This window comes from Narcine bancroftii, chromosome 4 (genome assembly GCF_036971445.1).
Source record: "Narcine bancroftii isolate sNarBan1 chromosome 4, sNarBan1.hap1, whole genome shotgun sequence".
Classification (NCBI taxonomy): Eukaryota; Metazoa; Chordata; class Chondrichthyes; order Torpediniformes; family Narcinidae; genus Narcine; species Narcine bancroftii.
The window spans coordinates 29,633,245-29,658,320 of record NC_091472.1 but is presented as its reverse complement, the minus strand read 5'-3'; the positions used below and the strand labels follow the sequence as shown (position 1 = coordinate 29,658,320).

The 25,076-nt window shown below is 40.4% G+C and overlaps 1 protein-coding gene across 1 annotated transcript in view; it reads right to left on the bottom strand.

The window, feature by feature from the left end:
- Positions 1-25,076, bottom strand: part of LOC138762358 (formin-2-like) — a 439,633-nt gene that overhangs the window by 122,827 nt on the left and 291,730 nt on the right. The window contains exon 14 of the mRNA XM_069936126.1: positions 21,323-21,415. Within this exon, the coding sequence (XP_069792227.1) occupies positions 21,323-21,415 (93 nt within the window). The remainder of the gene's footprint in view (positions 1-21,322; positions 21,416-25,076) is intronic.

Here is a 25,076-nt window from a genome sequence, read left to right as displayed (position 1 = left end):
AAGCAGAGAAAGGAGTTTACATAGTTAAACAGTTACTCAAGAAAGCACTAGACAGTGGCTCAGATCCGTATCTAGCTCTATTGAGTAAAAGAGCTTCACTACTTGAACATGGTATGTCACCCATTGAGTTTCTAATGGGACGTAAACTATGCACCACACTTCCCTACTCTGCAGACCCAAACAAGAACTGAGATGTGGAACAGAACCAAAAACATCTGCAAGGGAGACAAAAGGCAAACTATGACAAGTCAGCAAGAAGCTTAGGGCCACTGGCTCAACATGACACAGTGAGTCTCAAAAGATTCCAACACTTGAGATAAAAGTGTCAGAGCTGAGGTCAAATACTGAGGAGGAATTGAAGGAGCCTGCTGAAAACACCAATGATACTGCAGGAAGAGATAAATGTAGAGGAATTAGCCTGCACAGAAACAGAGAAAACACCACCCATGCTAGACAGTAGTGGACCAGCAAAGACAACACAAGCACCTGCAGAGCCAATACAAGCAGCTGTGTTAAGAAGATCCACACAAATTGTTAAAGAACCCAACAGACTGCATCTATAAAAGAAAAAGTACAGCACACTTAAAGGTTCATGCTGCTAATGTTCATGTTACATTTGTGCTGAACTTTAAATCGAAAGAATACTGTATTAATGTCATGTTTGAAAAAAAAACAGCTCAAGAAAATGGGATGTAGTGATAGACTGCTACCACCAGGAGGAGTCAGAGATGGAGTATGTTGCATCAAGATGGATGCCTCCATATGAGGTCTGTCCTTTGTGCTGCTTGCTTAGTTAAAAAAATTAGTTGTTTTAAAAAGCACCCAAGTTTCTTTATTCTAATAGAAGAAACACAGGGTTTCCTACTTGAAAATGTCCTCTTTCCAAACACTTCATTGGCCACAAATCATTGGTCCTGCTACTGCTGAGAGTGTATCATAAATGAAAGACACTACTTCCTAAATCGGTCACAGTATTTGTCTAAATGATCATTTTATTTAAATAGTCGGTCCAGTTGGGATGAGACAGATGCTTTTTGTTCAGCATTCATGGAATTCCTCTGCATCCGGGTTTGATGGAACAGAGGTAAACAGATTCTCTCAGATTTCACTAACACTGGGTCATGAACAATAAAAAGCTAGGAATTAAATGTTACTGCTTACTCCAATATTTGTTTTCATTCAATTAGCTTTGTGCCAATTTAGACAGGGGAATGCTCCTCTTGCAGAACATGGGTTATCAGGGAAGACAACAGTATCCCTGATGACTTCATCTGTGAGAAATGCATCCAACTGCAGGTCCTGACAAGCTGAGTTAAGGAATTGGAGCTGGAGTTGGATGATCTCCGGATCATTTGGGAGGCAGAGGGGATGATAGACAGAAGTTTCAAAGACACTATTACACCTAGGAGGAAGGAGGAGTGACAGTTAGGAGAGGGAAAGGGAACAGGCAGTGCAGGGCACCTCCGTGGCCATCGCCTAAAAGAATAAGTACAGTCTACTATTTTGGCAGGGGAAATGACCTACCAGGTACAAGTAATGGCAATCAGTTCTCTGGTATAGTGTCTGGTCCTGTGGCTAAGAAGGGAGAAGAGGAAAGATGCAGTGATAGGGGATTCCATAGTTGGAGGGGGGCAGATAAGAAGTTCTGTGGAAGAGAAGGTGTGTTATCACCTGGTGCCAAAGTCTGAGACATCTTGGATAGAGTTCACAGCATTCTCAGGAGGGAGGGTGAACAGTCAGATTGTGTGGTCAATACAAGGACCAATGACATGGGTAGGAAAAGTGAGGAGGTCCTGCAAGGGGAGTTCAAGGCATTAGGCTGAAGGACAGGACCTCCAGACTTGTGATCTTCAGACTGCTACACATGCCACATGCAAGTGAAGATAGAAATAAGACATGGTGCAGTGGGGAGGGCTTCAGGTTTCTGGATCATTGGGCTCTCTTCCAGAGAACGAAGGACCTGCTCTGACGAGATATTACATCTGAACTGGAGGGGGAACTAATATCATTGTGGGAAGGTTTGCTAGTGCTGCTCTAGTGGATTTAAACAGGATTTGCAGAGGGATTGGAACCAGAGTGCCAGAGCAAATAAAGGAGTGGAGGAGGGAAAAGATTATGTGAAAATTGCATGAACCATTAGAGATGAACGGGTTGCACATGGTGGAAATTTTCTAAAGTGCATCTATTTCAATGCAAGAAGTATTGTAGGAAGGCAGATGAGCGTGGATTGGCATGTGGAATTATGACATTGTGGCCATTAGTGAAACTTGGTTGCAGGAGGGGCAGGACTGGCAGCTGAATGTTTTGGGATTCCATTGCTTTAGATGGAATAGAATGGGGAGGGGGGTTGGAATGAAAGGGAGAGGAGTGGCATTGCTCGTTAGGGAAAGTATCATAGCTGTGCTCAGGCAGCACAGACCAGAAGGCTCGTCTACTGAGGCTATATGGGTGGAGGGGGAGGAATGGGAAAGGTATGACCACACTCATGGTGTTATATCATAAACCACCTAATAGTCAATGAGAATTGGAGGAGCAAAGCTGTAGAGAGAGAGAGAGAGAGAGAGCAGAAAGCTGCAGGAAACACAGGGTTGTAATAGTAGGGGATTTTAATTTTCAACGTATTGACTGGGATTCCTATACTGTAAAAAGGATGGATGACTTGGAAAATTTTCTAAATCAATATATAGAGGTACCAATTAAAAGAATGCAATACTGGATCTCCTTTAAGGCACAGAACAGGTGACAGAAATATGTGTAGGGGAACATTTTGGGTCCAGAGATCATAATGCCTTTAGTTTCAATTAATTATGGAGAAGATCACAAGATCACAAAACAAAGGAATAGAAGCAGGCCACTAGATCCATCGAGTCAGTTCTATAAAACTACACTAAGCTACTCTATACTACTTCCAATTTCCGGCCTTTTCCCCACATTCCTTGATGTCCTCACTAATGAGATACTTGTCAATTTCTTGTTTAAATACTCCCAGTGATCTGGCTTCCACTGCTGTATGAGGCAGTGAGTTCCACAGATCCATGACCCTCTGGCTAAAGAAGTTCTTCCTAATCTCTGTTTTATATGGATAACTTCTAATTTTCAGACTACGACCCCTTGTCCTCGATTCACCCACCAAGGGAAACATCTTACCTGCATCCACCCTATCTAAATCTTTCAAAATTCAAAATGCCTTTATGATATCTCCTCTCAATCTCCTATACTCCAATGAATACAACTCAAGAGCTCCCAAATGCTACTCGTCATTAGTCCTTGCATTCCGGGAACATCATATCCTTTCTACGATAAGGGGCCCAAAACTGTACAAAGTACTCCAAATGAGGTCTCACCAGTACCCCAGAGAGCCTCATCAACACCTCTTTACTTATACACTATTCCTCATGAAATGAATGCCAACGCTTTCTTCCATACCAATTTCACCCGGTCATTAACTTTTAGATTTTCCTGCACGAGGACACCCAGGTCCCTTTGCAGATCCGAGGTCTGAATTTTTACCCCATCCAAACAGTATTCTGTCTGTTTATTTCCACTGCCAAAATATACAACTGTATATTTCTCTATGTTAAATCTCATCTGCCATAATTTTGCACAGTCTCCTAATCTGTCTATATCCTTCTGCAACTTTACGGTTTCTACTACACTTCCTACTCCGCCACCTATCTTGATGTCATCCACAAATTTGGCCACAAAACCATTCACACCACAATCCAAATCATTAATATAAATTGTAAACAGCAGCGGCCCCAATACCAACCCTTGCGGAACACCACTAGTTACAGGCAGCCTTCCAGAATGGGAACCCTTAATTTCAACCCTTTGCTTCCTGCCTATCAGCCACTTTTCTATCCAGTTTGATAATTTCCCTGTAATTCCATGAGCCCTCATCTTATTAGCAGCCTAATATGCAGCATCTTATTGAAAGCCTTTTCAAAATCTAAATAGAAAATATCCACAGCCTCTCCTTTGTCTATCCTAATTGAGATTTCTTCAAAAAGCTCTAATAGGTTGTTCAGGCAGGATCTCCTTTTTGACTTGGACTTATCCTGTCATGCATCTCAAGGCATTTCATAACCTCATCCTTGAGGATCGACTCTAATATCTTGCCAACCACCAAGGTCAGACTAATCGGCTTATAGTTTCCTTTTTTCTGTCTCCCACCTTTCTTAAACAGCGGAACCACATTTGCGACCTTCCAATCCTCTGGCATCTCTCCAGAGTATCATTTTCTGGAAGATCATCACCAATGGATCTATAATCTCAAAAGCCAACTCTTTCAAAACCCGCGGATGCACCTCATCCAGTCTGGGAGATTTATCAATCTTTAATCCATTTAGTTTGCCTAGCACAATTTCTCTAGCAACCCTAACTGAATCTAACTCTATTCCCTGAAGCCTCTGACTGTCCGGGATATTACTAATGTCTTCCACGGTGAAGATTAAGTTCCTCCGCAATCTCTTTATAACCCATTACTATTTCCCCAGCATCATTTTCTATTGGTCCTATGTCAACACGTGCCTCTCTTTTATTCCTTATATATTTGAAAAAAACTTAGTACAGTTTTTAATATTGTTAGCTAATCTTTCATAACTCATCTTTTCTTTCCAAATGACTTTCTTGGTCTCTTTCTGTAAGTGTTGAAAGGAATCCCAGTCCTCTGATTTCCCACTAATTTTAGCTTCCTTGTAGGCCCTCTCCTTTGCTTTTACCTTAGCCTTCACCTCTTTTGTTAGCCACAATGGTACCATATTTCCTTGGACAAATTTCTTTTTCCTTGGAATATATCTATCCTGCATGCCTTTTATTACTTGCAAAAATATCTTCCAGTCCTGCTCTGATCCTCCATTTAGTTTGCTTTCCCAGTTTACTTGAGTCAGTTCCTTTCTCATACCACTGTAATTTCCTTTATTCCATTGAAAAATTGATACATCTGATAAATGTTTTCCTTTTCAAATTTTAAATTAAATTCAACTATTTTATGATCGCTGCTTCCTAGAAGTTCTATGCCCTTTAACTCCCTAATGACCTCGGGTTCATTGCATATGACCCAATCCAGAACTGCAGATCCCCTGGTGGGCTTCTCAACAAGCTGTTCAAAAAAGCTATCTCTTGGATTTTCTACAAACTCTTTCTCCTGGCTTCCAGTATTTTCCTGTCTTTCCCAATCCCCTGCCATGTTAAAATACCCCATAATTATTTTGATATTATCCTTGTGACACGCCCTTTGTATTTCCTGGTGTATCTCATAGTCCACTTCCCGGCTACTGTTGGGGGGGCCTGTATATAACTGCTAATATGGTCTTTTTACCCTTGTTAATTTCTTAATTCAATCCATAATGATTCTATCTCTTTTGACCCTATGTCCCTTCTTTTTATTGATTTAATGTCATTACAGGTACACACTCCTTTATCCAGACGTCTAAAATCCGGAAAGCTCCAAAACCGGCATTTTTTTCCTGTTGCTGGTACAGTGGAGTTGGGGGGGGGGGGGGGGAGAGAGAGAGAGAGAGAGAGAGAGAGAGAGAGAGAGAGAGAGAGAGAGAGAGCGCAGCATGACTAGGTTCGGCTGGGTGGGGGGGGAAGAGATGGCAGTGTGACTAGGTTTGGATGGGGAGAGGGGGAGAGAGACAGCAGCACAACTCGGGTGGGCGGGGGGAGGAGAGAGACGGCAGCGTGACTCAGGTGGGCGGGGGAGGAGAGAGAAATGGCAGCGCGACCGGTGGGAAGGGAGGAGAGATAGATGGCAGCGTGACTCAGGTGGGTGGGGGGAGGACAGAGATGGCAGCACGACTCGGGTGGGCAGGGGAGAGAGACGGCAGCGCGACTTGGGTGGGCAGAGGAGAGGGACGGCAGCGCGACTCGGGTGGGCGGGGGGAGAGATGGCAGCGCGACTTGGGTGGGCGGGGAGAGAGATGCAGTGTGACTGGAAGTGGGTGGATACGGCAGGACAATTCGGGTGGGCTTAAATCTGGGACAGCTGGGTTTTGTTCTGAAATCTGGAAAAATCCGAAATTCAGAATACACGGAGCCCCAAGGGTTCTGGATAAAGGATTGTGTACCTGTACTTATCATCAGGGCCACCCCTCCTCCTCTACCCACCTGCCTATTTTTCCTATAGACAGTGTAAGCTTGGATATTGAGCTCCCAATCATTGAGCCACATTTCAGTAACGGCTACAATGTCATACTTTTTCAGTTGAACCTGAGCAATCAGGTCATCCACTGTGTTTCTAATGTTAACATGCATTTAAATATAGGGCCCTTAAACCCGATACCGATAGGGTTTGTTTCGTATTCTTTAAGAACAGCACTTTTTCCTGCCTGCTGTTAGGTCTGCTTTGTTCATGAATGAGTGAGACAAACACCAGGCTGAGTCGAAATCAGGGTTCTTTGTTCTTTATTACCGGATTGTAACACTTGCGACTAACAAAGTTAGTCGGAGAATGCATTCTGCCGTTATCAGCAAAATGGTGATTTTTTATACCCTTGGATACATGCTTAGAACATCATCATATCATTACTTGTCCAATGACTAAAACTGTTGCTATCCTTTCCCTGCTAGCTTCCTGCCATCAATGTCTCTCTTATCTTGTAAGTACAAGGATGCATTTACATCTTGTTACAGCCCTGTACATTCCCATCTCATGATGTTTTACCTAACAGGAGTACAAGGACACCTCCCCTTCTTGTTACTGCCCTGTACAGGGTAACTCCCTACACATTCCCATCTCATGATGTTTTACCTTACACTGCTCACCTGCCTTTTCTTTCTGTTGTTATTGAGTAACTACATAGACATAGAAAATAGGTGTAGGAGGAGTCCATTTGGCCCTTCAAGCCTACACCGCCATTCATTTTGATCATGATGATCATCCACTCAGTACCCTGTTCTAGCTCTCTCTCCATAACCCCTGATCCCCCTAGTCACAAGAACTAAATCTAACTCTCTCTTAAATATAGCTATGGAACCAGCCTCAATCACTTCCTGTGGCAGAGAATTCCATAAATTCACCACCCTCTGAGTGAAAAAATTCTTCCTCATCTCAGTCCTAAAGGACTTCCCCCTTACCCTTAAACTGTGACTCCTGGTTCTAGACTTCCTCAACATTGGCATCTAGCCCGTCAAATCCCTTAAGAATTTTGAACGTTTCTATTCAATCTCCTCTTAATCGTCTAAACTCCAGCAAGTACAAGCCCAGTTGTTCTAGCCTTTCTTCATATGCAAGTCCTGCCATCCCTGGTATCAATCTGGTAAACCTTTTCTTCACTCTCTCCATGGCAATGATGTCCTTCCTCAGATAAGGAGACCAAAACTGAACACAATACTCCAGGTGAGGTCTCACCAAGGCCCTAAACAACTGCATCAATACCTCTCTGCTCCTGTACTCGAATCCTCTTGATATGAATGCCAACATACCATTCACCTTTTTTTACTGTTTGCTGCACCTGTATGCCCACTTTTAATGACTAATGCACAGTGACACCCAGGTCTCTTTGCATGTCCCCTTTTCCTAATTGGATACCATTAAGATAGTACTCAGCCCTCCCATTCTTTCCTCCAAAGTGGATAACCACACACTTGTCCACATTATATTGCATCTGCCATGCATTTGCCCACTCACCCAACCTGTCCAAGTCACCCTGCATACCCTTAACAGCCTCTACACAGCTTACAATGCCACCCAGCTTCGTGTCGTCTGCAAACTTGGAAATGCTGTTATCTATTTCCTCATCCAAATCATTAATATATATCGTAAATAACTGGGGTCCGAGCACTGAGCCTTGTGGTACCCCACGAGTAACTGACTGCCATTCCGAAAAGTACCCATTTATTCCTACTCTTTGCTTCCTATCTGTCTACCAGTTCTCTATCCACCTCAATACCATATCCCCTATACGGTGTGCCTTAAGTTTGTATAGTAATCTCCCGTGTGGGACCTTATCAAAAGCCTTCTGAAAATCCAGGTAAACCACATCTACTGGTTCTCCCCTATCCACTCTACTAGTTACATCCTCAAAAAATTCAATAAGATTAGTCAGACACGATTTTCCCTTCATAAAACCATGCTGCTCTGACCAATGAATTCACCACTTTCCAGATGTGCCGCAAACACATCTTTAATAACTGACTCTAACATTTTCCTCACTACCGATGTCAAGCTAACTGGTCTATAATTCCCTGATTTCTCTTTCTCTCTCTTTTTAAAAAGTGGAGTTACATTAGCCACTCTCTAGTCCTCAGGAACTACTCCAGAATCTAAAGAGTTTTGAAAAATTATCAACAATGCATCCACTATTTCATGGGCTACTTCCTTTAGCACTCTGGGAAAAAATTTCACTTTTTATTTCATTCCCTGTTGTAATTTCCTGTCACCCTACTGTCCTATTCTCTGCACTCTCATTTTGAATTCCTTCCCCCTGCCAAACTAGTTTAAACCTTCCCAAACTGCTCTAGCACACCCTCCTGCCAGGATACTGGTCCTATTCCAGTTTAGGTTCAGCCCATGGTTGACATAGAGGTCTGACCTTCCAGAAGCAATCCCAATGATCTAGGAATCTGAAGCCCTGCACCAACTCCTAGCCACGCATTCATCAGCCATATCTTCCTATTTGTACCCTGTCTATCGCGTGGATAGTTCGAGGCCTTGGGCTCATATTCTAAATTGGAGAAAGGCCAATTTTGTAGAAATAAGAAAGGATATAGAATATGTGGATTGGGATGAGTTGTTTTCAGGAAAGGATGTGTGAGGTAAGTGGAGGACCTTCAAAGTTAAATTTTGAGAGTACAGAGTTTGTATGTTCCTGTCAGAATTAAAGGCAAGGTTAGCAAGAATAGGATACTTGATTTTCAAGGGATACTGGGGATCTGGTTTGGAAGAAGAGCGATGTATAGCAGATATATGCAACATGTCGCAAATGAGGTACTTGAGGAGTATAAAAATTGCAAGAAAAACCTCAAGAAATAAATCAGGAAGGCAAAAAAAAAGCTGTGGGGTTGCTTTGGCAGACAATGTGAAGGAAAAGCCCAAGGTTTTATACAGATATATTAGGAAAGGAAAGTAAGGGACAACATTGGTCCCCTTGAAGATAAGAATGATCAGCTTTTGTATGGAACCAAAAGAGATGCTGGAGATCTTAATTTTTTTTCCCCCAGCAGTATTTACTCAGGAAACAGGCACAGGGATGTGGGAAGTAAGGAAGACAAACAGTGAGCTCATGGAATCTATACAGATAAGAGAAGGAAGTGCTTGCTGTCTTAAAGCAAATAAGGATGGATAAATCCTCAGGGTCTGACAAGATATTTCCTTGGACCTTGAAGGAGAATAGTGTAGAAATTGCAAGAGCTTTGCCAGAAATATTTTAAATGTCCTTAGCAATGTGTGGGTGCTGGAAGTTTGGAGGGTAGCTCACATTCTGTTGTTTAAAAAAGATTCCAAAAGTAGCCCTTGATATTATAGGTCCGTAAGCCTGACATCAATTACAGTTAAATTATTGGAAAATGTTCTAAGAGATCAGATATAGAATTATTGGTTAGCCAGAAACTGATTAGGGATATGCACCATGACTTTGTGTGTGATCGGTCTTGTTTAACCAACCTTATAGAGTTTATGGAGGATATTACCAGGAAATCTGATGAAGGAAAGGCTGTCAATATTGTCTATGTGGACTTCAGAAAGGTATTTGACAAGATCCCACATGGGTGGTTAATCAGGAAGGTTCAGATGCTAGGTATTCATGGTAAAGTAGTGGATTCAATAATGGCTGGACAGGAGAAACCAGATAGTAGTGATGGATGATTGCTTCTCAGACTGGAGGCCAGTGACTAGCGGTGTGCCTCAAGGATTAATACTGGGATCATTGTTGTTTGCCATCTATATGAATGATCTGGTTGATAATGTGGTACATTGGATCAGGAAGTTTGCAGATGACATTAAGATTGAAGGCATGGTGGTCAGCGAAGAAAGTTTTCAAAGCTGTAAAAATTGGCTGAAAAGAGCAGATGGAATTTAATGTAGATGAGTGTGAAGTGTTGGATTTTAGAAGGACATATACGGTGAATGATCGGGCACTGAAGAGTGCAGTAGAACAGATGGACCTGGAAATACAGATATATGATTCCCAGTAAACATTGTCACAGGTGGATAGGGTTGTGAAGTGAGCTTTTGGCATATTGGTCTTCATAAATCAATTTTTGAGTATAGGAGCTGGGATGTTGTGGTAAAGTTGTCTAAAACATTGGTGAGACCAAATTTGGTGTATTGTGTGCAGTTTTGATCACCTAACTACAGGAAATATATCATTAAGAAGAGCACAGAGAAGATTTACGAGGCTATTACCTGGACTTTGGAAACAGTTACAGGGAGGGGTTGAACAGGTTAGGACATGATTCCCTGAAGTGTAGCAGAATGAGGGGAGATTTGATAGAGGTATTTAAAATTATAAGGGGGATGGACATAATAAATGTAAACATGCTTTTTCCACCAAGGGTAGCTGAGATACAAACCAGAGGACATGGGTTAAGAGTGAAAGGGGAAAAGATTAGGGGAAACATGAGGGGCAACTTCCTCACAGAGAGTGGTGGGAGTGTGGAATGAGCTGCCAGCAGAGGTGGTGAATGCAGGCTCAATTTTAACATTTAAGAATAATTTGAACAGGTAGTTGGCACACAGAGGCATGGAGGGCTATGGACTAGTTGCAAGTCAGTAGGACTCGGCAAAAAATGGCTTGGGACAGACTAGAAGGGCTAAAGGAACTAATTTCTGTGTTGTAGTGTTCTATGGTTCCAATTTAAAATAATGAGAAATATTCAGTTGTCATTTTGACATGTACAGGCATAATGCAGGGCAGTTTAATGCATACTCAATGTTTAGCATTCACCTCAAGTTATTGCAGGTCATATAGAATCAAATAGAATCAGTTAATAAATTAAAAGATTAATTGAAAAATCTATCAGGTTGCAGGTTAATGGTGTGTAAATTAGGCGGCATAGACTTGTAGGGCTGAATTGGCCTGTTTTTAAAAAATCAAACACACTTGTTTGCCATCTAAAGCCAAAGTTGCCATTGGGAAATTTGCTAATTGCATAATGTCTTGCATTATTATATTACAAGTATAGGAAGTCTCAAAGGACAATGGAAAACATTCTGGCCATCATACAATCTTGGTCAAAAGTAACTAGAGTTGAATGAAAGAAATGCATCACATGGCAAAGCAATCGACTACAATCCTTCAAATATCTTTTTAAGCTCTTGAAGATTTTACTACAGTTTTCAGAGAACACTGACAGCTTATTGGCAGTTAATTTCTAGAACAGACTGCAGGGAGCAGAGTGGAAGTAGCCAAGTTGGCTAGCAGATTGAATAAGCACTTGAACAACTTTCAAAATAAAAGTTACCAAGCCTGGATCCATGTTCAGATAAAAAAGCACAACTGACACCATTATCTTCAACTGATAATGAATTTTGGAAGGAAAGGTCAGTATATGAAAAGGGTAGAAAAATAAATGACATCTATTAACCAAGTAGTCACAAAAGATTTAAATTGAATGAAAGGAGTTAGCCTCACCCAATTTCAATGGCCTTAGAAAATTCAGAATGTCTGGTGACCTTTCAGTTAGAGTGTTATGCAAGTCCATTTCAATTTTACTTGAAGTAACTTGAGAATTCATTTCCAGTGAAATCATATTTGCTGTACACTTGGACTGGGCACTTCCAGATGATAGGCACATTAACACATGTGACCTCATCCCAGTGTCATGTGCACAACACGATCATTTCACAATGCACATTTCTTCCTTGCAGGGTAGGAAACTCCACACTCCAAACACACACATGAGCATCATTATATTTATGAGGATTTCATGGCAGCATGTTAATTTAAAAAAAAAATTAAAAAGGCACTTTTTCCTGTCGTTGTGAGGCATTCTGAACTTCAGAAATGACTTCAGAAAACTTCAGAAAAGCCCAGTAAATGCTGAAACATGCAGTACTTATTTTTTTTATTCCAGCCCTCAGCTTAAGATGCAGTGATGACGCTGAAAACTCCAAAGGCCAGGAGAAAAAGAAATAGCCGTTGTCTAAACACTTACCCCAGAGTCTGCAGAGACATGGCATCCCATCACGATCTGTCCAATTAATAATCTTTTCAGATTTTAGAGCCAGAAACCATTCAACCTTTGGAGTGTACACAGCAGACCTCTCATCCTTTTTCTCAATGCATTTCTCTGTAATCTATTCTCTCACATGCTCGAAGTCCTGGTTCCACTACTATCTAAGTAATACATTCGGCTAATTAAGGCCTTTCCAGCTGGGAGAAGCTGGAACACACCAAAGAAACCGAGAACAGTCCTGGGGAGAACATACAAACTCTGTTTAGAGGGTATCGGAGGTCAGGTTGGATCTTGGATCTTTGAAGTCAACAGTAACCATTGCATCACATTGCACTTTCAAAGGCTAATTTCCTTCAGTTAAAGGCTCACCGACTCAATAGTTGGGCCTTCAGTGACACTTGGACCTGCTTTGTTGAGGTCATGGTTCATGTTGGAACTGAATGTCCTTATCAAAGAATCCTAAGCTGCCACTGCAGATACCAGTTACGTCTTTCAATTTGCTGCCCACTGCTTCATGGAGGAACTCACAAGGTTTTATATTCACTAAAATGTATTTTATCTCTTTTGATCTCAGTGAGGAACAGAATGTATCTCGGGCACTGGGATGTGCCAACATTGTACTTGAAGGAACAGCCAGTGATGCCATTCGTAGGCACAGAGGCTCCTCCTCTTAACATTTTATTACCATGCACACTACGTGCTGTCAACACAGAGGGTCTTGAGAAGAAAGCACCGTTGATCTTAAAGAGAGATTTTGTTCTCCTCCTCGTTCAAGGGTGACATAGCTGAACGAATGGTATCACGTTGAATAATACAGATCTCGACAGACAATGAACATTTTATTTGGAGGATCAGCACTTTGCAGATGGAAACATGATGCTGCTGGCAGCTTTGTGAGATCATGAAATTTCTTCTTCCTTTTCCATTGCTGGGGATGTCACTGAGGGAGGACATTAGAGTAATCGTGTCTCTCTCATTGCCCTGGACTTGTCAGTCTCTGTGTTGGAGATCAGTCCCTCTCCCCTGCAGCCTCCATCTTTTCCAATAATCACCAGTTTGTCCATTGTTGTTTCTATGTTTCAAATCTGCCTCAAAGACTTGATTCCCTTCTTTGATAGTTATCCCAAGTTTGAGGAGATCCCATGGTGGGGTGGTGGGGGGGGGGGGGGGGGGGTAAGAACCAGATCTTATTTTAACATTTTTAATGAGCATAATAAATTCAAACACTATTCCAGTTAAAACTTCAAATAAATTTGATTTTTTAGTATGTGGGACCCAATTGAATATTCGTGTGAAATGCAGACATGATTCAGCAAAAAAAAATAAATGCAATCCAATGCACAGAATACATTTTCAATTATTTTAAAATCAATTTTCATAGTTTCACAATTACCAATATGGTATTGTAAAGCTCAAAGCAGACTCCTTCACCCCACTCCCCATCTCATCTTTTTATTCAGGCACTTGTCTGATTTTGTTTACACTTCACAAAGGGCCAAGGACTGAAACACTGGTTATCCTTTTCTTCCTATGGATGGTGCATGAGCATGTGTCTCCAGCACATGTGAATCTTGAATTCAATCCCAGCATTTGTAGCGTTTCATGTTTAAAAAAGGCATGAGGTGTTGGCCAAGTAATTATTGGCCTGTAAGCTTGACTTCGGTGGTAGGGAAGGTTATGGAGGGTATTCTTAGAGATGGTGTGTATAAATATCTGGATAAGCAGGGATTGATCAGGAGCACCCAGCATGGGTTTGTGAAGGGGAAGTCATGTTTGACGAACCTTGTTGAGTTTTTCGAAGAAGTGACAAGAAAGATGGATGAAGGTAGGGCAGTTGATGTAGTCTATCTGGATTTTAGCAAAGCTTTTAATAAGGTTCCACATAAAAGGTTAGTAAGGAAGGTTCAGTCACTAGGGATTAATAGAGAAATAGTAAGATGGGTTCAGAGGTGGCTGGAGGAGAGACAGCAGAGGGTCAAGGTGGACAACTGTCTGTCAGGATGCAAGCCGATGACATTTTGGTAAGAATAGGACATATACAGTTAAGGGGAAGGCATTGAGGTACGCAGAAGGATCTGGGGGTTATGGTACTGAGTTAATTGAAGGTGGATTCCTATGTAGACAGCGTGGTTAAGAAGGCATATGGTATGCTGGCCTTCATAAATCATAGTATAGAGTATAGGAGCTGGGAAGTGATGCTGCGACTGTTTAAAGCATTGGTGAAGCCAGGTTTGGAGTACTGTGTTCAGTTCTGGTCTCCAAATTATAGGAAGGATGGATAAGGTGGAGAGGGTGCAGAGAAGATTTACAAGGATGTTGCCTGTCTTAAAATACCTTGAGTACAGAGAAAGATTGAAGAGGTTAGGACTTTATACATTTAGAACGTATTCGGTTGAGAGGGGATTTGATAGAGGTGTTTAAAATTATGAAGGGAATAGATAGACTAGATGCAAATAGACTCTTTCCCCTGAGAGCAGGGAAGGTTGAAATAAGAGGACACAAGTTGAGGGTAAGGGGGGCAAAATTTTAGGAGAAACAGAGGATGCTTCTTCACTCAGAGAGTGGGGGCTGAATGGAATAATCTTCCTGAGGAAATAGCTGAGGCAGAATCAATTCTTTCATTTAAGAGGAGGCTGGATATATACATGGATAAGAGGGGGTTAGAGGGTTATAGGCGGGGGGAGCTAGCAGAGTTGTTTGAGTGAACTGGCATGGACTTGTAGGGCCGAGATGGCTTGTTTCCATGCCATAAACTGTTATATGTTCAAGCAGAGATGGGGAATTGGAACTCATTAAAAGTGAATGCTAGCTTTACATTTGTGGGTGACCAAATCAACCAAATCCTTGCTGGAGAAGTAGCTACTAACTGACCAATTTTTGAGCAATAACTGGTTGAAATGAGTAAAATTCTTTGAAGGAGCACCACTCAGTGTAAAAGACTTGCACACAATTTTTAATTGTAAAAAGAGTTCTTGTTTTAAATGTACACAACTATGGAACTTCTGTTGCTATCATCAGCTCAAAAGTTCAAATCGAATCTCAATACATTTCTCCTTTCTGATTTAGTGTAGCAGGTGGTATCATAAGACCAAAGATCTTGTTGTAGATTTAGGAGATCAACATTAACCAACAATGAACTAAAATCAAGACTCGTGGCAGACTAGTTAGGTTATCAGGCTGGTAATGCAAAAGGTTCTGATTAATTTTCAAGAACAAGTTCAAATTTAATTCATCCATTAAATTGCTGTTAAACCAAGTTCGCCAATCCCATTTCGAGAAATAAATCATGAGAAAGGCCCATCTTCAACTTTTGACTATTGTTAAAAATGCGCAATAAAGGCCGGCCTCAAAAGTGAAAAAACATTCCACAAAACTCTATTAAAATGACTTGAAAATAATGTGGTTATATTATTTCAAAGCTTAAAGGTGTTCAACTTCCCTTTCAGTCTGTTTTGGCTGGTTATGACACTTGAATACATTAATCCACTCATCCCTAAAGTTTTCTCTAAGACAGCATTAATTTTAGATTACAAAGATCCATCTTGCAATCAAGGACAGTCTTTTAAGAAGATATTTAATTATACTGGTGTTTAAAAATGGCTGCTTATACATCCTTGGATGTGTCGATTGATCCTTAATATATTGGCCAATCAATATCAGATACATGAGTGAACTATTTATAATCATGGAGCATTACAGCACAGAAAACAGGCCCTTTGGCCTTTCTAGTCTGTGCTGAATTATTATTCTGCCTTGTCCCACTGACCTGCACCCAGTCCATTGCCCTCCATAACCCTCCCATTTCACAACCATCAATATACATTCTAAACTTTATTTTTTTATGACTGTACTGAAGAATCTTGTCTCATCAATCGGACATTATTTTAATGCCAACTATTTAATCTGGTAGACTTTCACTTTGTATCAATTTTGATCATGCTACTTGAACAATATCCAGCACTTACCTGTCAAGCAATGCAATTCATAACAAAAGTCGTGATTAATTAAAAAAAAATCTCAAGGTGTTTGATAGACTTTGAGAAATAATATTTCCATACATGTATCAAAACAAAAACTACCATCAACACCAAGATTCCAAGAATAAGCATGGCTTTTCTTGCATCACCCCATTGAATACTGTTCCAATGGTTTTCATTGCTTGCACAGTATTTTGGGATATACCAAAAGGCTTTAGTAAGATGATACATCAATGCAAACATTTTTCCCTCTCTCAAACATACAACCTGAATAGATTTCAAAGCAATAATTTGACCCCAGATCAAATGGTGTGTCTAATTTGGACTCTTCCCTTTGCAAAAAAAAAATGGCTTTCAAACAGGTGCAGAAGACTTTTAGAAAAATGGCTTCAAGAGTAGTAGAAAGGCTGAAAGTGCTGGCACAATTCTTTATGGACAAGATAAAGAAGAGGTTTAAGTATTTGCAATCAAAAGTTGAGATGAAGTGTTAATTGGAGGGCACAGATTCAAGGCAATTTGCAAAAGTGCAAGGAGATATCTTCGAATCCAACAAAGATAGGATTTGGAAAGCAAATTTTAAAAATAGTCAAGTCAATGGGGATAGCTCAACAAGATCATAGCACAGGCATTTTAAAATACAAATATTTTGCAGTATCTAATGGTAAACCATAGAACATCAAACCACGACAGTTGATGGAATAAATTCATCATTTCCACCTTCAACCTTTCGCATACCTGAATCGCTGTGATCGGTATGGGTTCAAAAGCCCTGCTGAATCACAAGAATATTGGCCAGTCCTCAATTTTCAAGTGATTAATGAAACATTTTAAGCAAGCATGTGCTAAATATCCAAGGGACTGACAGGAAGCCTACAACTCCATATTTGCCAAAGGGGGCGACAGCAGCCTGAAACTGCATCAGCCCATTGTTTTGTTTTAAGAGTTTAATTCTAAAGCACTTTCAAAATATTTTTATTCCCCCACCAGTGAAGGTTAAGAAAAGACTCCCAATTCCTCTTAGCTACTGAGCCATAGTAATTCAAAAGTTTGCTAAATTTGTTTACTTTTGCAGCCATCACTCAGGCATGGCAGCGAGACTAGGACTATAGGCTCCAGTCTGACAGCAGCCTGTGATCCCAGTCACACACCCACAAGGTTGATGGACAGCTCCGAAAGTAAACAATCTTTACTGTCTTGGGGCTTTGGAAAAATGTGTTTAAAAATAAGTTGAGACATTGCGATTTTAAAGTCAATATCCACTGCAAATAATATTATTATTTTTTCTGAATGCTGAAAAAGGTAGACAAAATTAAAGTCTGTTTAATAACTATACATTATTTCTCATAACACTACAATGGTTTCTGGAATATCAAGTGCCTGCAAAACAAGGGTGTTCTATTTCTAAAAAAAAAGTTTTTAATGGTGGCACACCTTCACTGATCAAAGGTAACCTTGACTCTCACATTACAGTCTAATAATGACTAATGGTTGATAAAGGCCCCAGATTGTCTTCACACCCAATACAAAAGCAAAGAAGTGCCAGTATGCCATTTGTCCACAATCGGTTACATTAAAGTAGATTGGGTATTTTAACCCACTAGTGATTTCATTTCATTTGTTAGTTTAAGTCCACTGAAGATTAATTCTGATCCCATTTCATTGATGCATCCAAATTTAAAATTAGTGTTGCGTAATTAACCAGATTTGATAAAAGAACTCGAGGTAAAGGAGCCATTAGGAGGTAGTGACCATATGATAAGTTTTAAATCTACAATTTTAGAGGGAGAAGGGAAAATCGAAAGTGTCAGTATTATAGTTGACCAAAGGGGTCTATGGAGCCATGAGGGAGGATATGGCCAAAGTTGACTGGAAAGATATCCTAGCAGGGATGACAGTGGAACAACAATGGCAAGGATTTCTGGGAATAATACAGAAGGTTCAGGATCAGTTCATTTCAAAGAGGAAGAAAGATTCTAAGGGGAGTAAGGGGCAACAAAGAAAATCAAGGACAGAATAAAAATAAAAGAGAAGTAGTAATAACATAGCAAAAATGATTAGGAAACTTTTAAAGAACATCAGAAGATAACTAAAAAGGCAATAAAGGGAGAAAAGATAAGGTGCAAAGGAAAACTAGCCAAGAATATAAAGGAGGATGATAAGAGCTTCTTTAGGTATGTAGAGGTAAAAAATCAGTTATGGTCAAAGTTGGGCCCTTAAAGACAGTAGCAGGTGAAATTATTATGGGGAGCAAGGAAATGGCAAATGAATTGAACAGGTACTTTGGAACTGTCTTTACTCAGGAAGATACAAACAACTTCCCAAATGTAATAGTGGACAGAGGACTTTGGGAACAGAGGAAATTCACATTAGGCAGAAAATGGTGTTGGGTAGGCTGATAAATGCCAGGGCCTGATGGTACTTAAGGAGGTGGCTCTAGAAATTGTGGATACATTAGTAATTATTTACCAATGTTCTATAGATTCAGGATCAGTTCCTGATGATTGGAAGATAGGTAATGTTATCTCACTTTTTAAGAAAGGAAGGAGAGAGAAAACAGTGAATTTTAGACCATTTAGCCTGCCATCAGTGGTGGGGAAGAAACTGGAGTCAATTATAAAAGATGAAATAGTGGCACATTTAGAGAGCAATAACAGGATTAGTCTGAGTCAGCATGGATTTATGAATGGAAAAATCATGCTTGACTAATTTTCTGGAATTTTTTGAGGATGTAACTATGGAAATGGATGAGAGAGACCTAGTGGATGTAGTGTACCTGGACTTTCAGAAAGCCTTTGATAAGGTATCACATAGATTAGTGGGTAAAATTAAAGCACATGGTATTGAGGGTCAGATACTGACATGGATAGAAAATTGGTTGGTGGAGTAGGGAATAACTGGATCCTTTCAGAATGACTGGCAGTGACGAATGTGGTACAGTAAGGCTTGGTGCTGGGACCGCAGCTATTTACAATATACTTTAATGATTTAGATGAAGAGATTAAAAGTAACATTAGCAAATTCGAAGATGACACAAAGCTGGGTGGCAGTGTGAAATGTGAGGAGGATGTTATGAGAATGCAGGATGGCTTGGACATGTTGGGAGAGTGGGCAGATGCATGGCAGATGCAGTTTAATGTGGATAATGTGAGGTTATCCACTTTGGTGCCAAGAACAGGAAGGCAGATTACTAACTGAATGGTGTCAAGTTAGGAAAAGGGGAAATACAACAAGATCTGTGTCCTCGTTTGTCACTGAAAGGAAGAATACAAGTACAACAGGCAGTAAAGAAAGCTAATGGCAGGTTGGCCTTCAATAACAAGAAGAGGTTAGTTTAGGAGAAAAGAGGTCCTTCTGCTTGTACAGGGCCCTAATGAGACCACACCTGGAGTATTGTGTGCAGTTTTGGTCTTCAAATTTGAGGAAGAATATTCTTGCTATTGAGGAAGTGCCACGCAGGTTCACGAGGTTAATTCCCGGGATGGCGAAAGTGTCATATATTGAAAGATTGGAGAAACTAGGCTTGCATACACTAGAATTTAGAAGGATCAGAGGGAATATGATTGAAACATACAAAATTATTAAGTGTTTGGACACGCTAGGCAGGAAACATGGTCCCGATGCTAGGGGAGTTCAGAAACAGAGGGCATAGTTTAAGAGTAAGGGTTAGGCCATTTAGAATGGAATTGAGGAAAAACTTTTTCATCCAGAGAGTTTTAGATCTGTGGAATGCTCTGCTTTAGAAGGCAGTGAAAATATCTCTGGATGCTTTCAAGAAAGAGTTGATAGAGCTCTTAAAGATAGCTGAGTCAAGGGATATGGGGAGAAGGCAAGAATGGATGATCAGCTGTTATCACAGTGAATGGCAGTGCTGGCTCAAAGGGGAAAATGGCCTACTCCTGCACCTAATGTCTAAAACAAAAACACCACAAATTAATTTCGATGAAAAAGCAAAATTAAAATGCAACTATGTGCTGAGGATGCTAATTTTATTTGAATGCTTCAAGACTCTAAATAGATAGTTTGAATAGCAATTTAGAGAATTGGACCTGATGATGATCTTCTCTGGTTTGAAACGGACTCTGAATTATGCAGAAACTACCAAACTGGCTGTTTGAGTTCTTGTAATTTCCCTATTATGAGATGACATTTTGAACTTCAGGCACAGATTTAATTGGTCACTACAATTACAGCAAGGTTCTAATTGGAGCATTCATAGTTAGCCAATAAAATGTCTATACTTGGAAAAAGAAAATGACCATGCAAGTTTTAAACTCTTGAATAGAAAAACAAGCGAAGCGCAGGGGAACAAATTCATGAAAATTGATGCAATTATCAGTTTCACTAGTAAGGTAGACTCACAAGTCCCTGCACTGCCAGCATATTTGAACAAATGTAGGACATGAAATCCTTTGGACAGTTATCATCTGAGATGCCAAAAATTGGATTGAAGGAATATGCAAGCTTGTCCTTAGAGCCCACTTAGTTGCATACCATGGAAGCCACCATCTACATTTAATGTATACATTCCAATTAATTTGAACACATTTTAAACAGACCTACAACATTTCTTTCTGCTCTGATGTACAATCTATCTACCAGTTGTAACTCGACTAAAACATATCATTTGAAAATATTTAGGCCCTCAAAATTCAAAGAACACTGAAAGTTAATTCCAAATTTATACACCATAAAAGTTCTCTTGGGCATGTGGATGGTCTCACCTCCTTTGCTGAATGGATGTTTCTGTAGCTTGGAAACATGCATTAGGTTTGACTCATTCTCCTTAAATGGGCTAACTAATCATCTCAAGCTATTTTGCTAAATAAAATGAGGAATTCAGCATGTTTGCAGGAGATAACTATGGAGGAGGGAAAAAAAATCTGTTCTCAAATCCCTGACAGGATCATCGAAAAACAGCATTCTCATGATTAATCGGCTCACACGTTTCAAACAACTTTATAGCCTTGTTGTTGAGGAAAGCTAACAACGTGCCTATTTTTAGTGTAATAAAAGCAACTCAAGGTTCAGGTATCAATATTTTTGTTGCAACATCCCAAGAACCTCTCCTCAGTCTGCCTATACATTTGTAATGTATTTGAGACACTGATTAATTGAGCTCCTTGGCAATGCCTCATGCCAAAACAAATATTGTCATGTTAAAATACATAATATCACTTACCTAGTCTTTTATTTATAAAAAAAGGTCTGAACTCAACTCCATTTACCTTGATTAATGAATTCTTCCATTTTATCTTTAAAAGGTTGTAGATGTTCTTCTGGTGAAAGACGGCAGACTTTTTCCATTTCTGTCTCACAAACTGCAACAAGAAAAGTTGAAAAATAAAATCCTCAATGCCTATTAACTCAACTCTTGCTTCATACTCTGAAATAAAAGACACAAAGAGAACCTTTTTAAAAAAAAAACTAATCTAGAGAGATGACGTTGGGGCTGGGGGATATGGAGTGAAACAAAATCATTTCTAGTTTTGGCTTCACAATTGAGAATATTTTTACTTTGATGGCTAGCAGTGATAAATTCATGAGCCACAGTGTCATCTTTCTTTGGCTTGGCTTCGCGGATGAAGATTTATGGAAGGGTATGTCCACATCTGCTGCAGGCTCGTTGGTGACTGACAAGTCCGATGTGAGACAGGCAGGCATGGTTGCAGCGGTTGCAAGGGAAAATTGGTTGGTTGGGGTTGGGTGTTTCTTCCTTTGTCTTTTGTCAGTGAGGTGGACTCTGTGGTCTTCTTCAAAGGAGGTTGCTGCCCGCAGAACTGTGAGGCGCCAAGATGCACGGTTGGAGGCGATATCAGCCCACTGGCGGGGGTCAATGTGGCAGGCACCAAGAGATTTCTTTAAGCAGTCCTTGTACCTCTTCTTTGCTGCACCTCTGTCTCGGTGGCCAGTGGAGAGCTCGCCATAGAACACGATCTTGGGAAGGCGATGGTCCTCCATTCTGGAGATGTGACCCACCCAGCGCAGTTGGGTCTTCAGCAGCATGGATTCGATGCTTGCGGACTCTGCCAGCTCGAGTACTTCGATGTTGGTGATGTAGTAATTCCAATGAATGTTGAGGATGGAGTGCAGACAGCGCTAATGGAAGCATTCTAGGAGCCGTAGGTGATGCCGGTAGAGGACCCATGATTCGGAGCCAAACAGGAGCGTGGGTATGACAACAGCTCTGTAAATGCTGATCTTTGTGTGTTTCTTCAGGTGGTTGTTTTTCCAGACTCTTTTGTGTAGTCTTCCAAAGGCGCTTTTTGCATTGGCGAGTCTGTTGTCTATCTCTTTGTCGATCCTTGCATCAGATGAAATGGTGCAGCTGAGGTAGGTAAACTGGTTGACCATTTTGAGTTCAGTGTGCCCGATGGAGATGTGGGGGGGGCTGGTGGTCAAGGTGGGGAGCTAGCTGATGGAGGACCTCCGTTTTCTTCAGACTGACTTCCAGGCCAAACATTTTGGCAGTTTCCGCAAAACAGGACGTTATGCGCTGGAGAGCTGGCTCTGAATGGGCAACTAAAGCGGCATCGTCTGCAAAGAGTAGTTCATGGACAAGTTGCTCTTGTGTCTTGGTGTGAGCTTGCAGGCGCCTCAGATTGAAGAGACTGCCATCCGTGCGGTACACAAATACACAACTCTATATCACATTTTTCTTCATCATCCAATTTCACTGTGTAGTGATCAACAATGGAAATTATGTTCCCTGATTCATTTGTAATATGAATATTATGAATGAGAGCTAATAATTTTATTCACTTTCCAGATATGATCAGCAACTTCTGATTTCAGTGTAACGGTTAGTAAGTGACAAATCAAACTACTTTCAATGAATTTATCAAAAGGGATTGCTTCCTCACTATTTATAATGAGGTTTTTTTTTGTTTTCTATCACACAATTTTCAGGCAACTTTGAAAGGCAATATTTTCAGCCACACATCTTCTGAAGTCATTGTGCCACAACTACTCACCATATCCAAGAATAAATCTTTTGAATATTAAATACCCAATTGAAAAAAAAAATTCTTTGTATTCCATCCATCCAACATTCCCAAATGTACATAATTGGAAAATCCAGCAATTTCTTCCAGTGATCACAGCAACTACAAGGGAAAGATCCCAAATTTACAAAGCACCTCAAATAATTATGCATATTTACAGGCAAATGCTTTAGCCGCATCTGCAAATAAAAGTAGACCTTGTGGTACATTGCACAAAATGGTTTACGTTTTGGAAGGAAAAGTTCTGCAGTTCATGAGATACTGCAACTGAGATCTGAGGAGCTACAGTTTGATCATTTAAATTCATCTATACATTGGTTAAAAAGTGGGATACCTAGTGTGACAAACAAAAGTGAGTTGCCTTATAAATTTCTGATCGAGATTGATTTAATGGACTTATCCAAAGAGAAATTATTGTAAATATCAGTAACTGATAGACACTTTTATTGACATATAGATTCAAAAAGTAACACAAGAATAACTACAATCGTCCTTTCACTTGTTCCCAACAAAATCGAGATGTTTGATAGATAAAAAAAAACATTTCTTAGTAAGACTGACTGGAAAATGGGTAGGAAATATTCTTGTGCCTTTCATGGATTGTATTTTGTTAGAAGCCATGCCAGATGACCACATTCTGTCGCAGTGACTTCACTGTGGGAGCATTTGACTCTGCCCCAATGTCACCTGCCTACAGCCAACTTATTGTGAGCTTCTCGTTATTCAGACCAAATCTCTACCCAGAGTGTCTAGTTTGACTGAACAGACCACACTTAGTCACAGACGTTTGCTTAACAGCAAGGAGGCGACTGGCAGACAGTCTTTGCCATCTGTTTGCTCAGTTTGTAGCCATCTAAATGAAGAACAGGAGTCCAGAACCTCCGATCAATAGTTCCATCAATATTCTTTCAGGGGCCTGAACAACTTTTTAAATAATCAACTTTATAAATGCTAAAGAATAAATGCTTGCTTCTCATTAAACAAAATTCTTTAATGCTTCAAAATAAATGGCCATCATGCAGCCAAAGGCATATAATTCAGAAATGAGTGACACAGAAATGAAAATTAACAGCACACTCCAAAGATGAAAACACTTATAGTGCTTACCTGATTGTGATCGGACAAGAACCAACACCACTCTCTGAGAGCAACAAAGGAGCTTCTTTAAAGAAAGTAGTCTTTGGTAAATTGATGCAGAGAGTGGAAATTAGCAGCAAAGAACTTCGGCAAGATGTCTCAATCACAAGGTGAAGAAGATTCTATGCACAAGAATGAATGATGACTTGAAGGATTTGGGATGCACCAAAGAGCAGAGTTAAGGGAAAAATGGGCTTCTCCAGAGCAACCATTCTAAGTGGGGACCATAAAGCCCCCCTGGGGGCCACAGCACATATAAGGGGGGGGGGAAGCAAGGACTAAAATCAATTTTTAAAAAGAAGTTTTTATGTCATCATTAGGAGAGAGGTATGCAAGAAACCAATTAAACTTAACAGCTACAAAGGGAAGGGGGCTGATAAACTTTGAGCAGAGCCCCAAGGGGGCCACAGCGAAAAAACAGGTTGCGAAGCGCTGCCTCGAAGGTTGTAAGCCTGGCAGGGTCCATTGACATTGGGAGCAAATTCAGATAGTAATGGAAATGTGAAGGCAAGACTTTGAATCTGAGGAAATAACTAGCTGTATTAAGGCTGAGGATATTAATTAAAGAAATAGCCTGAAGTTTATTACATTCAAACCCTATTTTCAAATACAATGCAAGACCATAAGATTGGCATTTGTAATAACTGATGATCCTCCTGCTTGGTCACATCTGGCTAGATGAGGCATTAACTCCTTTAGTGAAATGATGTTCTGCATCAATACATCTACAGCTTATCAAAAATGTTCTTTAAGAGGTTGGAAATCAGTGTTAGGCAAAGTTTACTAAATTTACCATAATTAAAGCAGGTTCCAAAATGAACTCCAAGAGGACTGAACAAGG